We start from the raw sequence: 18,002 nt of genomic DNA, 5'->3' as shown, positions 1-18,002 counted from the left end.
CTTCGGCTCAAAAAAACAATGATAAATACTTCAAGTAATAGCGTTAAAACAAATGCATTATATAAACAATATAAAAACCAAATGCAATTAATAAAGTATAAAACCAATATTACCAAGTATATAAAACCATAAATATAAATAAAAATTATAAAACCAAGTATAAACATTCAAAAGAGGTTTTTTTTGTTACTTTGCCTTACAGATCTGTGAACAGAAATGTGAGTTCCGCAATGTAGAGAATCAGTATTAGAGAAAGTGGTAAAGACATGTCGCATAACTTAACTGTTTGCACCCCTGTTTTTTGCATGACTTTATGATGTCTAGGATTTCAGTAATGTCATAAATTGGTCGTTTGGTGGCTGTTGATCATCTTTCATGTTTCGTCTTAAAAAGCAGCTGATTATCATTTGATTACAAGCCCTATCGTTGCCTGGTTAATTCTTAGATTTGGAGGGATAATACCAACGGTAGCTCGTGACTTTCATGTTGCAAATATAGATCGGCTCGTCACGGATACTCTGAGGCAAGCTAACTTGGATATTCAGGTGATTTTATAAAATCATACTATTGGTTTGGGTGATGCTTTATTGGGTGGGGGTTTATTTGTGAGCAACTTTATGTTAACAAGAAACGATAAACTGTTAATTTCTTTTAACTCTGTGCTAACATATGCTAATCCTTCATTAAATTGTTTTTTCAGTAATGATGACAGACATCTATAAACGATGTCAAAGCGTATAATTTAATGCCTGTAAGAATTACTGGTTTGGCTAATTTGTCTGCGCAGGCTCTGCTGTTGTATGTTTGGGAAATTCATTGTTAGTTCAGCAAGGATTTCAAATGAATGATTTTTATAGTATTAGTTTAAACGAGCTGTCAGTAAACAGGGATGTAGGGTTCTGCAATACCAGGAGTTGTTCCCTCTTTTCATAATATTTTAGCGAAAAGGGCAAATAACTCCCAAAGTTAGTATATTATGGTTTGTTATAAAAAATTGTTTATGATATCTATATACAATCAGTCCTTCCTCTGAAGAGCTACAATCATTTTTTTTAGAAAAGCATTTACAAAGTTTTGGACAACAGGTTTAAATTTTCCCATTGGATGCCTATGAATGGTATGACTTCCACACTTTTCATATTCGTCCTTTCTCTAGATCGGTAAATGATCGGCAGCAGGTATTTTCAATATTTTTATTTAGCCATGATCTCATTATTATTTCTAAATAAAGAGCGAGGATAAGCTGAAAAACATGCTAGTGTGTCTGATTTCCACTAGAAAGCACAGATATCTTTTGCTCTTTTACGTTCATCTAGGAGAAAATGTCTAAAAATCTGTAAAAGTTAGTTAGCTGTTGCCGATGTAGAAGTTTACAAATCATCTTGCATTTGCTGCATGTAAATTCGTAAACCAAAGTTAGCCAGCCGAATGTAATTATCTTGTTTGAACTGTTCAAAATTTTGATGTTTTATTATGTATTTATGATATGCTTGTACTTTGCAAAATGGCATCCATGCACCTGAATGTACATCTTGAATATCTCTGCTTCTAATCATATCATAATGCATTGTTGTTGCCATTGTTTTTGGTTATCATTTCGTTCCTGGTTGTGTTTGTGTCTTTGCGCATGAGGATATGTAGAGTCACTGAGACCAATTTTGGTAGTGAATGTCACACCTCCATCTACTCTGAGTATTCGTTAGTCTGAGAATTCTCCAAATGCAATATCTTTATTCTAGAATATAGATGCGGTGGCTGTCACCAACAAGCCTGGGCTAACATTGTCACTATGGGTTGGAATTAACTATGCGAAACACTTAGCCTCGAATTCAGGGTATGTTTTATTTAGAGATTTGTTATAGTAAACCCTAGTGCTAATTCTATGGTCTTATTTAGGAATCAAGTCACGGGCAAAAATCAAAAGCTCTATAAAGCCGAGATTATACCTAAATATCTGCTCAAGAAAATTAGTTGTGTGGCATTTCTAATAAACATGTCGCCATGCTGCAATGATCAAATAGTTTCAATTCACACTTATTAAAGCTCTGTTTGTTGGTCACCAACCAAATCTGCTCTATAGTCATGTACATATATGATATGTCTAGCTATGAACTTGCGTGTTATACAGTGTTATATTCCTGTATCCTGATTGACCTTGAATAAACTTACGTACGCGTTATTACTACACCTACATGCTACTCTAGTCTCTATCTACGACTCTATTACTGCTTGTGATAGATGTTAGGATGTCATGACCTTGTCAGGGATTAAATGGTGTTGATACTGAGTTTGTTGCCTTCATCATTGGTTAGTTCAAACACTCTCACTCTTGCGTAATTATCTTTCTTTCTTTGGTAATCTCATAGACTTCTGTTTTTTTATTTATATACATGTATATATAAATGCTGTGATATTGAATATAAAGAGTACTTTGCTGTTGGTTAATTCACTGCAGATTTGATTTTTACAGATATAGATGTGCTCTTATCAGGTAACAACTTGCGGATCATCTGATGCACTCAACTTAGTGTGTTGAGTGCTCCTTATTTATTATTCTTATTTTTAATAATTTTACGTATAAATATATATATTTGTATAGTATATGTAATATATAAATATATATATTTATATATTATCTATATAATATATAAGTATATTATATATATTGTATATGTATAAGTATATACACAATATATTTATATAATAGATAAGTAGTCAGGCCTACTTCTAACAGCACTCTACCCTCTGAAAAGTGCGAAGTGTTATAACTAATTAGAGTGTTGGAATAGGTTGAAGGTTGATTTGTAACAAAATTCACATTACAGTTATTTGGTATCAAAAGGTTCATCATGTCTTACTCTGTTGTGTTGTAGGTTCAAAATATGTGGAAATGTGATTGCAAGCTCTTAAATGTTCAAAACGAACAGTTAATTGCAGCGAAAAATCCGTGGTTGGAATCCCTTTCCAAAAGGGCTCAAATGGGACGTAGTTGAACACGATGTGCTTCTGTTTACACTTTCATGCAACCTCATTTGTCGAAATACTTTCACAAATATACTTCACGCATTCAATAAAACCATGTCTATTGTCCTTATGGGTCTATTTCATCATCATAGTAATGCTGTCACTTTAAGCTCTGATATCTTAAAACCTAGCCTAAAAATTATTTTAAGTTTTTAACTTTAGCTTGAAGGAGTGCATATCATCCTCTGATAAACATGATAAACAGCCTGTTGGTCATCTGTGATAGTCGAAAAATGCTGCAGAAATTGTTCGCGCGGTTTAGCAGGAAGTATGGGTCACATGATCAGATTACAGCTAGATGATTAGACCAAGCTGAAACGAAACTGTAAAGTAGAGACCATCTATATTTGATAAGGGCTTTCCGGTAAAACCCAAAGTGTTTGTCATAAACTAGTGCTATGAGACATTTTATATTGAGCCTTTTATTGGCCTTTCAATTCGCGTGATAACATTACTTGTCAAAACAATAACCACGTCGAGTTGAGTAAATCATCGAAATAAAGGTATTTCAACCTACGGCGTTTTCATGATGGCTGCGATTAACTGTTTGTTTTTGAGCTTTTAAGATTTTGTAATCACATCTCCACATATTTTGAACCTACACCACAGCAGAGTAAGACATGGTAAATCTTTTGATATCAAATAGTTGTAATGTGAATTTTGTTGCAAGTCAACGTTTAAGGCTACTTATCTTAAAATCCAGGTTGTTGTTCTTCTCTGGGGTCACGTCGGGTCTGTTTCGTGCTTCTGCACTCGTCAGGTGACTTGTGCGTTACATGGCGTTACATGATGTGCGCCAAGAAGAGGATATGTTGACACTTCGTGTCTTTTGCTAATTCACTGATGCCATGCCTTCTCTTTATTTAGGAAGCCCCTAATTCCGATTCATCACATGGAGGCTCATGCTTTGACTGCTCGACTCACAAACAGGTTGGTATTGTAACTTGCTGATTATAATCATTCTAACTATATACCCAAAGCGTGTCTATAGAGCTTGTCACCCTTTCTAGAGCTTTCTATAGAGTGCGTCACGTCATCTGACCTGCTAATTCTAATTGCAATTTTATAGTGCTATGTGTCATAAACCCTTCTATTATAATAGAGCCTATTAATGATAGTCAAGCTCATCGTCTCAGGGTTGTCTTCTCCCATACATGGATTTTTTTAGTCCAACTTCATCATTTAGTAACAAGGGTGACATATGGGTGACACTTAAATTTGTATTACGGCCAAAAGAAGAACGACAATATTGTCGAACTGTTGTCGGGCAACTGAGTTAGAGAACTGCTGACCAGTGAACTTATTTCCTACAACTAGGATCGAGTTTCCTTACCTGGTGATGTTGATGAGTGGAGGGCACTGCCTGCTTGCTGTCGTCGAAGGTGTCACCAAGTTTAAACTTCTCGGCACTTGTATAGACACCTCTCCAGGTGATATGTTTGACAAGGTATGCTTCCTTTTTTTCTTATGACACTAAACTGGTTTAAGAGATGTTCAGTAAACACAGTTCGCAAAGTATGTGTCGAATTTTGCAGTATATATTTAGTTTGATTTATTTAGGCAGCAGTATTTAGTTTTTATGATAAGACTCAGTACGGGTAGGTTTCAGACACTTATTGGATTAAAGACTTATAATTTATCCTATGACAGCTATTCTTTCATTGTCATGGCGATTAGCCCCCTCTGTTTGTGTCTACTGGATTGTCAGAATGTCTGTTGCAGACTGCAAGGCGGCTGAAACTGAAGAGCCTGCCTCATCTGGAGGACATGTGTGGAGGTGCAGCCATCGAGCATCTGGCTCTTCAAGGAGATCCTCACAAATTTGAGTTTCCTTCTGTACTTTCTCACTTCAAAAATTGTAATTTCTCATTCTCAGGCTTGCAGTATATGGCAAAGAAGTACATTGAGATTGAGGAGAAAGAGCTGGGTATGATTTTGTACTTTGCATAACATGATTGCTTCGTGGCCAGTTTTCTGACTTCGTTCTGTTATTTTTTCGAACACATCATTTTATTCTTTGGATTTGTGAACAGCCTGCTTTTTCTAGTACTTTAATCTTGTAAATATTAAATTATAAAATTATAGTTTACAATTGTAAATTATTATATCCTAATTTATAAATTTTGCAGTCGACTAAGTTTTTCATAGTACAGATACTGCAGGGTCCCTCTGCTCAACACTAAAAGAACCCAGGTTTGGTGTTTCCTTAGAACTTACTAAAAGGAGTAAATCTTACAGAAGTTAATTCTGTTTCTCCAGTCAGTTAGCCGTATAAATGCTGTGGTAGGAAGTTTACCCATTTTTGCTGCATCAGTGCAGTAGACGCTCCTATAACAGTACAGTAGACACCCCTATAATTTAAACTTCTATTTACATGAATTCTACTAAAATGAAGAACTTATATAGAGTATTTACTTCGTATTGTGTAAGAAATCCCATATAACATAGTTTCATGTAGGTGCGAGTTTTAAAATTTGATTCAATTGGCAATTTCTCTTTTGCTGCACTTTGGAGAGAAAACGACTTGTAGGGGTTTCTATAATATTTTTTTACCTATTTAAGGCATGCACAATTTTTTTAATTTCCATCATAGACCTTATGGTAGAAAAAAGGTGAAGAAAATCGATTTAAATTGACATTGAAGGTGTGCTCTTTCCTTAAGTTAAGGTAAAATTACTGTGATCACTGTGTACCCTAAACCAAGTTTAAGCGATAAAAAAGGAAATTTGTCAATACCAACCAAAAATATTACCGTTACTGTACAGTCATTAAATTAAAAAGTTTAGTTTTCCTATGTGAAGGGCCAAAAGAGCAAGCTTTGGGATGATCTTGGGATAGTTTAGGCAATGTACATGTATTTTACTGTTTATGTAACTCAAAATACCTATAGCGTAAACGCTGTCATAACGGATTATTCACGTTGTAGGATCTATTGTATATGAGTAGTTTTTGGAAAGTTTCAGACATCAGAGAGTCACTACATTAATGTAGTATTTTTCATTATTTTTTAGCTAAAATTTGTCTGCTACCAGCTTTGATACACTGCAGTTTAGTGGGCTTTTGGTAATCATCTAAAGATGTTTGCTTGTTCTAATAGTAAAAACTTCCTATACTATCCCTCATCATGAACATTATTGATATTACCTATAGTGTACACTATCTAAAAGAATAGGTGTGCCTATGAAATTAAACACATCTTTTCATGTGACTTGTTGGAATTCCTAGGGTCATTGTAGATAATATTTACTATTGAGTGATGAGCAATTGAACACCACCTCACACTGAAATAAGTAGGTTAACATATATGATGTGAAAGGCTAATTGTGTGTGTGTGCACTCCCGCAATGTGAGAGGTCAGCCTTCAAGTTACCTTCTGCCACTTCATGTTTCAGAGTGTGTTGCTGCATGCACAATGTCACAAACATACATAAGTTTTATATAACGAATGTGGTCAATCGACACACTGTAATCCATGCTAAAAATTCTTTTGTTAAACTTCTAGCAGCTGCTTATGCTGTCATGCCAACAGTTAATTCTATGCAAACTATTGCTTAACTGCAGGTTTGGGTGCTGCCACTGTGATACCATCAGCTGCCGACCTTTGCGCTTCGCTTCAGTTTGCTGCTGTCAACCACTTGGGCAAGAGGCTTTATAGAGCGTTTCTCTTTTGTGACATGAAAGAGCTGCTGCCAAAGGTTAAAAGAACACTGGTGAGGCTTGTAGCGAGAGATTCTGATTAGAAGTCTATTAATGTCATAAGTAGTATCGGTATCTTGCTCATTAGTGCCTTGTCATGATGTATGCTAGTGCTTTGTAGTGCGCTAAAAGGTGCAAAGTTTAATAGAAATGTGGTAATAAATATTTGTTGTTAGTGAATGCCCGGCGCCGGGTAATAAAAATGCTCGGGTAATAAAAATCTTTGCACAGAAAATTTATTTTCAGTTAACATACAACAACAGTTACCATTCTAACTTTTAAATTTCACAATCTTAAAAAAAGTGTTTTGTGCAGTTCAAATAAATTAAGAGAAAAAATCAAACAACTGTAAAAGTTTTCAAACCTTGTCAAACAAACTGTAACTTTTAAACTTCATATCATGAGGAAAATGTTTTGTGCAGGTCAAATAAATTAAGAAACAAAATAAAACAACTATACAAATGTTTAAATGTGAAATAATTAGCAAGTAATGGCTAAAAAGTCTGTTTTGCTATGATTACAATAAAATATGATTCGGTAATGATACAATTGATATGAACTGAGAAAACAAAATAAAATCCTGAATATGTTGAATTAATAATAACAATTCGTGCATAGAAGTGTGTGTATGAAAAGGTTACTGTTCCAGCAGAAGCTATCCATCAAACTTTGAATACAACGATACTGGTACCTCTTGATACCGGTACAAATGTAAAAATGAGAAATCGGACTGTCTTTGTCTGGTACCTTGTCTGACCGAACGGAGAGAGAATGTAGAAGCTGTTTCTACTTGAGATAATACATTAGCCGTTATCGGAAATAGAAGTTCACGAAAACACGAAAAAGCATCGTGCTTCATAGAGTTTATAGAGTTTCAATTAATACGTCATTTAGTGTGTGCAATCAATGATATACAGCCCCCAAGGATAGCCGACGGCTCTCATATGGGCGGGGTTTAATGATGGAGCTCTGTTGGGATAAACCCGAACACGGCACCCGAACAAACAAATATGCTGAATAAAGCCCCTTGTAAATGTACAAATATTATGAACTGTAGTGGTTATTTTACTTATCTGTTGAATTCATTTTGTTGTCAAATAAATATAGTATTCCAATATTGTCACCATTATGATCAGTCAGTTGCCATTTGCAAGCATTCGTGATATTAATAGTCACAATCGTAAAATAGCCCAAATTCGGTTTTGTATTTAGATTTTGAGTATGAAAACAACACTGCACAGCTTTGCCTGCTGTCCCATCTTATTGGTCAGGTAAAACGATATGAGAACGATGAAAGACTTTGTCATTTTCTATAAGGGGTGGCAACATATTAATCAAACACTAGGAAAAAAAGGCTGTTGTTCGGGTAATTTTGGGTAAAATATATTCAACTTTAAGCATATACTACGACCTTTACCAATTTAAAAATTACTAAAAGTAGGTAATTTGAAATGTTTTATTTTGCATGGATCCATTATTTTGGTTAGGTATCACCCCTACAATGTAGAAATTCAAGGTTTGCTATTATGAACCGCGGGGTTTACTGACTGAATGAGCTAATGAAACGATAAACAGCGAGTCGTGTTTTCCAAAACCTAACAAGGCAACGCGACCGCCCCGCGAGAGTTGTGTTTGCTCCGAAACCCAGGTTAGCGCAGTCCTAACTGAGCTCCATCATTAAACCCTGCCCATATGATAGCCGTCGGCTATCCTTGGGGGGCTGTATATCATTGGTGCAATCGAGAAAAGAGTATACAGTGTATGATAAAAGTGATAGAATGCTAAGGACTGTATAGCTCAGTGGTTAATGAGTAGTTTTAAAACTAGTGGTTACAATCGCTGTGAGTTCAAATCCAGCGCGCAGTGAGCTTTTAATTCCAAGATTTTAATAGATATAACTGGACAGGCAGACATTCGAACAGACGACGACAAACTTTGAGATATATATCTATAGATAGATTACACAATTGTAGAGAGTTAACAGGGAAACTTTGAGATATATACTGTATATCTCAAAGTTATATATATATGTTGTGTATGTTATGTTGTGTATATATATATATATATATATGTATATATATATATATATATATATATATATGTTGTGTATATTATGTTGTGTATATATATATATATGTTGTGTATATATATATAATTCGTGTGTCTGTTTTGACTTGCAGTCCAGTTAGATGTTTGAAGTTTTAATATCTTTAGAATATTATGACTTGCAGGTATTGTCTGGAGGGGTTGCCAGCAACTCGTATATCAGGAATAGTCTCGCATATATAGCTGAATACTTTGATTGTGAAGTTGTCTGCCCTCCTGGGCGCCTCTGCACAGACAATGGAGTTATGATTGCCTGGTTAGTACCTCAAGTCTGGCTTGTATTCACTCTGAATACTTATTGTTTTATCTGAAAGGTGACGAAACTTCATATTCGACAACGACTTTGGCAAAGTATCTTTTTATCTAACTGAATGTTTATATTATCACAATTGAGTTTTATCTTACAATCACCTGCACATATGCGTTGTTGGAGAGTGAAACCTAAAATTTTTGCAAATAGTTATCTCGACAAACGAAGTTATTTCCAACACACGACATCAAAGGTTTCTTAAAACAGTTTTCTAAGTAAAAGTAAAAAAGCTGATATAAATTGAAAATAAAATTTAAAAATATAAAATATAAAAATTGAAATAAATAACATCATAGGCCTATGTAGTATGAGTTACAGTACATTATATTGGGTATTTGTATCTCTCATTCTATGACCAAAACTACGTATTGTCAAACCTTTGTATTTTTTGTGTTTATAAAGTAAAACAACTATAAAAACTTTTGTTTATTAGTTATTACTTTTTTAGTTCAATTTTTTCTATATAATTTAAGGTGTTACATATAAAGTTCTATTCAGTTTTAGAAAATGTATTTGTTTTAAGGCTGTGTGCAATTACTTAAAATAATTATCATTGTTTATTGTGCGCTAGAACATTGAAGAAAGTAAAATGTATTCTTGCAAGAATATTTGTTTTTACAATTGATTTCGACATCTGAAATAACTATCAGAAATGATTAATTTCATACGTAGAGGTTTTAAATTTTTCTAATATTTCAAGTTTTCAAATATTAAACAAGTTTCCAGCGTTTAGACATGTTTTATGTGATTATTCAACAAACATAGCTGTTACTATAGATAGTTAATTAATGCACACTAAATATTTTAAATTTAATTTAAAACGTCTGTTTCAGCTATTGAACTATCATAACAACCAAGCGATGTTCAGTAAAAAACTTTTTTATAAATTTGTTGTCGAATATTTCAACAAATTTAGAATTTAGTTTACTGTCTCATTGCAGAAGAATTATCATCTTGAAAATTTGTGGCAACAAAATTGCAGCCAGGTGGGGCTAAAACCGTAGGTAGTCTGTCGGATTGATATCTCTCTATGTACTTGCTCAAGCAACAGCTTAGAAAAATATGAAATAACTCAATTTTTAGTATCTGAAGTATTTCTTTCAGGACTTGTTAAAAGAGACACTATCCCAGGGTTAAATTTGTATCAGTACTAACTGAATTCCTGGCGGTGCACGGGTAATAAAAAAAGTTTTTGTACAGAAAACCTACTTTTAATCAACATATACAACATTTACCATTGTAACTTTTAAATGAAAGTGTTTGTTTATTTCTATATACTGTATTTAAACCAGTCTACAGCAGATTTGTAAAACGTTAGCGCTATAGGCGGACAGACAGAACACAGACTAATATTGAGATTTATCTATAGATTGCAATCGAGCTTTGAAGAATAGAGAAAGCATAATATTATTATGCTTTATTAGTTATCTTGAGGTGTTGACTGATGTTCTAAAAAAGAATCAAGGAGATTGACCCACTAGAAGCTGAGATATAGCCAGCCAAACACAGGTCTACCTAATAACGAATCAGAGGAAAACCCTTCGAAAATCCCGAGAATTGTGACGTATGAAATCGACTTATTGGTCATGTGCCGGAGTTGCGCACCCTTACCGCCGTTACCTATAATGATGGTTTTAGGCTACGAGATGTGAAACGCTTCTCGCGATAGTAAAGAATTTACAGACTAGCTCTGGTTTCTCAAGAAAATCAAGCAAACATTGTGTGGTAAAGGCATTTGCCCACAACCCCTCGCCATGATTTTTCAAAACAGAAGAGCAGATTTTGACTATTGTGCTTCAAATTTTAACTCGATCTCCACGGATATGCTCCGAAGATTCTCTGTTCAACGAATGGCGCGTGTATAGTCTATAATTATGCGATATCCGCGATTTGCAGTTTGTTTAGAATAAGAAATGGGAATGTGAATTTTTGTTCATTCATCATTTTTCTACAGTGTACCCACTACAGCATTCAGTTGATTTTCATGATTATCGTCACTATTAACAGACTGTAAGTTAACTACAGCCATAATTTTAAAAAGAATAACTTGACCGTGCTGCTCTTGCTGTAAGAAAAAAAACGATAACTTTTGATTCGATTTTTCTATTTATCTATTATCTTATCTATGATTATTTTTATGATTAATATAATAATCATAATGCATATTATACAAAATAATAATATAACTGCGTATAGAATAAATGATGTAACTAATATAATTTGTAGAAAATTATAAATGATAACCGAGATTGATTATTGATTTAATTGATTCCATTTATTAGCTATAGATAAAAAAATCTGAACAGCGCTAAAGATGAGTCTGAATAGGGAAGCTAAGTGGGAGAACAACAAAACTGAGCTGAACTAGCAAGATAGCGAAATGTTGCGACATAATAGACGCGTGTAATTATTTCATGCTAAAACTAATCTACAGGTCAGAGGGACTGGTTCGGAATTATCAGAGCAATGATTGTTAGGCCCAATTGGATTGTTCTATACTACCAGAGATTAAACCAATTAAAACGCCGTGATTGTTATAGGAGAGCGCATTAGTTGGCTTAATTGACCAATGGCACACAAGTCGATTTCATACGTCATATATTGATGATTACTAAAACACTTATGTTTTTTGGTAGACCTGTGTTTGGCTGGCTATATCTCAGCTTCTGGTTGGTCAATCTCCTTGATTCTTTTTTTAGAACATCAGTCAACACCTCAAGATAAATAATAAAGCATAATAATATTATGCTTTCTCTATTCTTTACATAGATGAATATTCTCTAGATTGGATGTTTAATATTTTCCTATATTAATATTCAGCTACGCGCTATATCCATTGTAAAGCATTAAAAACTCAAAAGCAATTTTTACTTCATGCTTTTCCGGTCAGTTTTAATCACCTTGCAGATGCTGCTCGTATTAGTATCTGGAATATAAAATATTTTTATTTATTTACATACTATTCTGTAAATTGACTCATTTATTCCAACACAAAGAATTTGCATTGTTCTTAGGTGGTCAACTCATAGTTGGAATTGTCAAATTGACCAGTAAACTGAGACAGGGTTATATGGGGTACAGTAGTTGTGGTTGCAAGTTCGCAACCACCACTATTCCTAGCATTGCCTTGACTGAGTCTTGAACTTCAAACTTCTCGTGTAAAAGAATTTATATGCTTCACTATGTGTATTTGAACATACATATACTGTAAAACCTCTAGTTGAACGCCATCTATATTTGACCCTAACTGTAGGAGAAAAGTTGAAAAATACATCGCCACCCTTTAATTGAATGCCACCTCTATTTGACTGCCACTTTGATATTCTTTGATCTTTAAAAACCCCTAATAGAAAGTGATCAGTAGAAAAGTTTCTATGAAATGGTACTATTAATGACCCAATAACATCATTAACAATTAATTCTTTCGTGGTTGCTGTTTGTATCAAAGTCCAGTTTTTAACTATAAAGCTTACGTTTTTTTCTTACAAACTTTGAAAACAACGTCATAAAAATAAGTAGTAACTGTATTAGGCTAATAGTAGTTCCTTGTTTAATGTGGTCTTGATACTTCAACATATGAAAAACCGATTTAATGTTAGGATGAAATCTGTACTACTATTTTCAGACTATTACTTGTGCAGTGCACATGAAGTTCAAAGTTTATCATTGCTTTTGCTCTGCTAAAAAAATCTTTTGGACACTAATATTGACTAGTTCGGCAGTACAGAAGAGTTCAGGTCAGCATACACTGCGGAAGGTAATGAACAGCCAGAAAATAACGAAAAGTTTCCATACGAAAGCAACAATCATGACACAACCTGCCGAGCAAACAATGCAAATATTTTTGTTCCAAAAGTGGTAATTTTTGTTTCTGCATGTATTATAAGAATGGTTTGTTTATGTCACGTGTTCTTGAATATATATTTGTAGCATTTTAAAGATTATTATTATGTAACTTATAAGCTTGCAAATTTATAGCATATTATTTGATTGCATCAATGCGATTGTATAAATTGAGCTTACAATTAATTGACGCTTATAACTCCTCTTCTATTGCACATAAAAAGCCAGTTTTGGTCGTAAACTAGTAAACATATCTATGAGTGCAATGAGCTTCAATGCAACATTGTTGAATATAGTTATAAAATAAAAATATGTCTTCAAGTTTACAATGAAATAAGAAATTGAAAGCTCCAACAAATTGCAATGCAGACTATAAGATCATCATAGTTTAATTGCAAGCAATACATCAACTGATGGAGATATTTCTCAGCTTTCCGATACATCATTTTTTAGAGACCTACAACAAGTTGGTGGTAAGTTATGGCAGATTTATTGCACCCAAAAGGTTTAATGTTGCTCCACTCAAAGGAGAGTGCAAAATATAGATACATAGATTAATAGATAGACATGTAAAGATAATTATACCGATAGATAAACATATAGATAGGCAAATGTGTAGTCAGATAAATATCACTTGGATTTCTGGCTCAGAGCAGGCCACTGATAAATTTGTTTTTAAGAGCAGAATGGTAATTTTATTGGTGAATGATTTTAACGTGCTCATTAATCTACAGGCATGTAGAACAATGACTCAAGTTTTTAATTTTATAACTATTAGCTACTTGATGGGGGCAAGTCTGTTGATGGTGTGGTGCATAATTGGCACATGGCCACTCTCTGTAAGCCTCTGTGTGCACACTTGTTTTGTGTGCTTTCCAAGACATGGGTGTCTGTGTGCAAAAGGTGTAAGGAACTTTTGAGAAAAATATTTAAGGTGCTTGTAGCCAATGCATGGACATTCATACAACCAAATTTGGTATTGAGGTGTAATTTTGTTTCAGATTTGTCTACTTTCATAGTTTCATAGCGAGAACACCATTTTTTTAAGAATTTGTTTAAATTCAAACTCGGTTTGCATTCATGTAGTAATACCAGACACAGGATAATTGATGTATTAGGTATATTACCATCTTATTGCTGGTCGCTCATAGTACAGAAATTAGGCTGTTTTAACCACCTGATGCCAAGAAAACTCGGAGTCACCTTCGCAGTAACTTTACAGCAATTTTACAATAACATTATTACATGTATGTTGTTCGCCAATAAAATGTGTCGATCGAGTAATTCATTAAAGTAACGATGTTAATTAATTTAGTAGATATCGATGTCCATGCGATTTAATAATAGAGTAAAATCCCTAAATTTTACGAGTGATAACATTTATTACAGCCTATATAAAAATTTCGCGCTGATGATTGGCTAAGGGAGCGTCCTCATATTTATCGCTCGTGGTTTCTTTTCAGATATATTGCTTGTGACGTCACGAAAGAAGCACCCGCTGGAACGTGAGCTTTTTAAAAGAGGGCCTCATTCAAACGCATATATCTCTGGACAGGGTTGGTCTACAAAGACAAAAATGGCATCAAATTGTAGCTGATGTTTTAGCCTTTTATGGGTCTTAATTTCATTAAATCGAACTTTTTGACGCAACCACATCTTTAAGCTTTTTTGTTGAAAAAATTGGAGCTGTGATTTTCCATTAGGAAAGTCTTACTGCCATATTTACTTTGCAAGATTTGTTTCCAGCTGGTTGTGTCATTTCTGCGCTATCTTGCTGTTGTGAAGGCTGTGAGAAAATTTTTTTTTTGCTTATTCGTTTTGCCCTTCGGAGCTAGGCTCACGCGGCTAGATCTATCATCTCATTTAGGAAGGAGCGCTTGAACCACTTTTACTAAGATTATAGGTATGATCATGAGGTGGTCACAAGGGCAGATCTTTTTATCGGCACGGATATCTTACCACCCTCCTTTCTATGTGGCTGTGCATGTGTCTGAAATTTTACAAATAAAATTATTTCCGTGGTGGGAATAAATATTGGAGTTGTCAAAAGATAGCTTGCATGGTGTCAGTTAGAGGAAGTCGAGAGTCTTTTAGGTTAAATGTGATGTGTTATAGCAGTAGATGTGAAAAAGTTTTAAAGTAATTTGTGATCATGACATATATTTTTATAACGCTATCTTATACAAGTTGTCCTTTCGTAGCAAAATATAGCCAGCTGTCATAGATTGCAAGAAATATTTTCAACCTAACTTACTCCTTATTACATAGGATAAGTAATAACTATCTAACAGCCTCGTGTATTGAATAATCACATAAAACACGTTTAAACGCTGGAAACCTTTTAATTAAATACTTGAAAGTACTGCAATTGGATAAGTAATTCTTGGAAAACCTCACCATTTACTTATCTATAAATCAAAATGTGTAACCGACGTAGCATTTGAATGACTGGCATGTGAAGGATTTGATTTTTTTATATGTACATGTAGTTAGTTACCATACTTTTGCACAACCTTCACAGTAATTATTGCGCAGGTGTTAATATGTATGGTTGGAGAGCTACTTAATACCAGCCTTCACTATATTATGGATCTTAAATGTGAGGCTAAGTTTATTTATAAGGTTCTTCTCATTATAGAACACACGCAGTACAAGAACATAAAACACAAGTTTGTGTAGTTCTTAATGCCTTCCTAAAATTTGGATTGAAAACTTGTGCTGCTGCCCAGCTTATTGCTGCTCTGAACAAGGTGGTAGGCTATTGACGAACTTGTCTTTTTTGTTTCTGTCTTACATAGGCTGAGTTCATGACATCGTATCCAATTGTTTGTTTTAGGAACGGAATAGAAAAACTGACACAAGGTGTTGATATGATATATTCAAACTTTGATGAAGTAATCGCAGAGCATCGGTAAGTGACGTCATCATGTGCTCTGTAGTGCTTTATAAAATGATTGACAGTCGTTTTATTGTGTGGTAAATAAGTTTAGAGCTAATCTTTGTTTAGTTTCACTGAGACTCTAGTAATGAAAATCACTAGTGACTAACTTGGTTACTCCTATTCAATTTTGATAGGCAATTTCTCTGTCACAGCGGGTGCCAGAGCAATTGTCTTTTTACATTTCTGTGTATACTGCAGTTTTTTCAGCCAGAATGTTCTACCAGGAAGTTTAGTAGGCGCAGGTTTTATTGAGAGTAATTTAGACGCTAGGGAGGCGGCTCTTGGTTTGTTTACACCGACTGCCTTATTGGTAATAAGGAGACAATGCTGGTGACGGACACACAATACGCACTACTCTCATGTTATAATAGCCTCTTTCATTGACGAGGCTATTGATTATTACTTCTCTAGTACTAGTATAACGCAGTCATTTTTTGTCCTTTGTGTGCTTTAGTATGCGCCTTGACCTAACCGATGTTTATTATCAGATTATTTTGTAATGCGTTGAATGCTTTTACCTGTAGGAGCCCGCTTGGAGTTTCTCTCGTCGACGAAGTAGTCGAAGCTGATCTGAAGGTCAATAAAATCAGTACGCATTTGCTGAAAGGTCAAAAGACTTCCTCTAAAGGTACGTTGCGAATCTTCTCTCTCACCTTATGGTCTTTGCTGAATCTGTAGATATTGGTCGTTTTTTGCATGGCTGGTAGATTATGTCGTTTGTTGTAGGCGGTGCTTTTACAAGTTGCTGACCTCGAGGTGTCCAACGTTAATCATCCCACATGGTGGATTTCTGAAGGAACTCGAGCAGCATGGCTTACGGAGTTGAAATGTACTACATCGGGCTTGCTGTTAGCTTGTTCACCTTTTCCTATGTCTACATGTTTGCCATCTGGAGAGTTACAGACTCGAGTCAGCAAGCTAGTTACTTACCACCTTTTGCACACCTGCTTCAGATGCCTAATGGCTTCAAAAAATCTGGACATCACATACGCTCAGGCAATACTAGTCATGTCATTTGTTCTTCGAATGATGTCGAAGAGTGGAGCAAGGAAATTCTTGACAGGTTTTCTATCAAATGCGGATTACAGGGCCTCCGGCAGCTAGCACTCGAGCTGAGTGTGGGTATAGGTCGGCGAGACAAGGCGCACCGAGCACTCACCTCAAAACTGCTCGACTTGCATGCTGCCTTGAAACAGGCATATTCTGTGGCTGACAAAACTGGTCAACTGACTTCTTCACAAGTTAAACTGTCTTCTCGAACATCATTAGCTTTCCTGAAAGCCTATAAGGTAGGAGGCACACACATATCTTCACTGTTAGCCATGTATGCTTACAGATACAATCTAAATATAGACCCTCAGTGGTCATATAAAACCACCAGTGGAAAAAAGTATGATTCATGTGTGGATGTAGCCGGCACCCATCACCCATCGCTCAACTTTTATGAATCGGCTGCGAAAAGTTCAAACGAAGAATATTTCTGTACTTCTCCGCATGTCTTCATGTTTGTACGAGATCCCATTGAACGGATTTGGAGTGCATACAATCACTACCGACTGTTCTACTCTACCACCTTCTATGGCTTCCTAAAGACCAATCACAACACCTTAATTCCTCCTCACCAGCTCCTTTCTACAAACTTTCATCGGAGTGTTCAGCTTGCTACCAATATAACTATCTTATCTGCAGACGATATGGATACTTCTCTCGTGCTACTAGCAAAAAATGCTGGCATGAGTGTCTGTGACATTCTGACAGCCCCTTGTAGCAATCGGAGTAACACATGGGGTGTAAGCAAGTGCAATGATAGAAAACTAGTTTTATCTGATAAGACGGCTGCTCTCATATCACAGCATTTTCAATCAACAAATGAGTGGTTATTCTACTCAGAAGTAATGGTGTCATTTAGAAAAAAGGCTATGGATAATGATATTATGGAGAAAGTGAAACAATATTTATCTATTCGCAAAAAGGCTTTAAAGGTTTGCTCGTCTGATCTCAGCTTTAAAGCTTTTGAAACTGTGTTTTATGCTGATCCCAATCTCAAGCTGGTGTCACCCGGTAGTCAGTGGGTGCTGAAGG

The 18,002-nt window shown here is 35.0% G+C and overlaps 1 protein-coding gene across 1 annotated transcript; it reads left to right on the top strand.

Moving 5' to 3' along the window:
- The first annotated feature begins 516 nt into the window (after positions 1 to 516).
- Positions 517 to 16,775, top strand: LOC137395952 (tRNA N6-adenosine threonylcarbamoyltransferase, mitochondrial-like). The gene is made up of 10 exons (XM_068082268.1): positions 517 to 545; positions 1,740 to 1,834; positions 3,892 to 3,954; positions 4,342 to 4,471; positions 4,747 to 4,951; positions 6,586 to 6,734; positions 8,952 to 9,082; positions 15,816 to 15,890; positions 16,445 to 16,548; positions 16,647 to 16,775. The coding sequence occupies exons 3-10, from the start codon at positions 3,917 to 3,919 to the stop codon at positions 16,667 to 16,669; spliced, it is 855 nt and encodes a 284-aa protein (XP_067938369.1). The 5' UTR covers positions 517 to 545; positions 1,740 to 1,834; positions 3,892 to 3,916; the 3' UTR covers positions 16,670 to 16,775.
- Positions 16,776 to 18,002: the final 1,227 nt, after the last annotated feature.

The sequence above is a fragment of the Watersipora subatra genome, chromosome 1 (genome assembly GCF_963576615.1).
Source record: "Watersipora subatra chromosome 1, tzWatSuba1.1, whole genome shotgun sequence".
In the NCBI taxonomy this organism is placed as follows: domain Eukaryota; kingdom Metazoa; phylum Bryozoa; class Gymnolaemata; order Cheilostomatida; family Watersiporidae; genus Watersipora; species Watersipora subatra.
Note: the sequence above shows the minus strand (reverse complement) of the source record. Positions and strands in the feature narration are given on the sequence as shown.

Coding starts and splice junctions, on each gene's coding strand:
- LOC137395952 (XM_068082268.1), top strand. CDS start 3,917: ATGGAGGCTCATGCTTTGACTGCTCGACTCACAAACAG. Junction 4,472..4,746: donor CAGGTGATATGTTTGACAAG/GTATGCTTCCTT, acceptor TGTCTGTTGCAG/ACTGCAAGGCGGCTGAAACT. Junction 6,735..8,951: donor CAAAGGTTAAAAGAACACTG/GTGAGGCTTGTA, acceptor TATGACTTGCAG/GTATTGTCTGGAGGGGTTGC.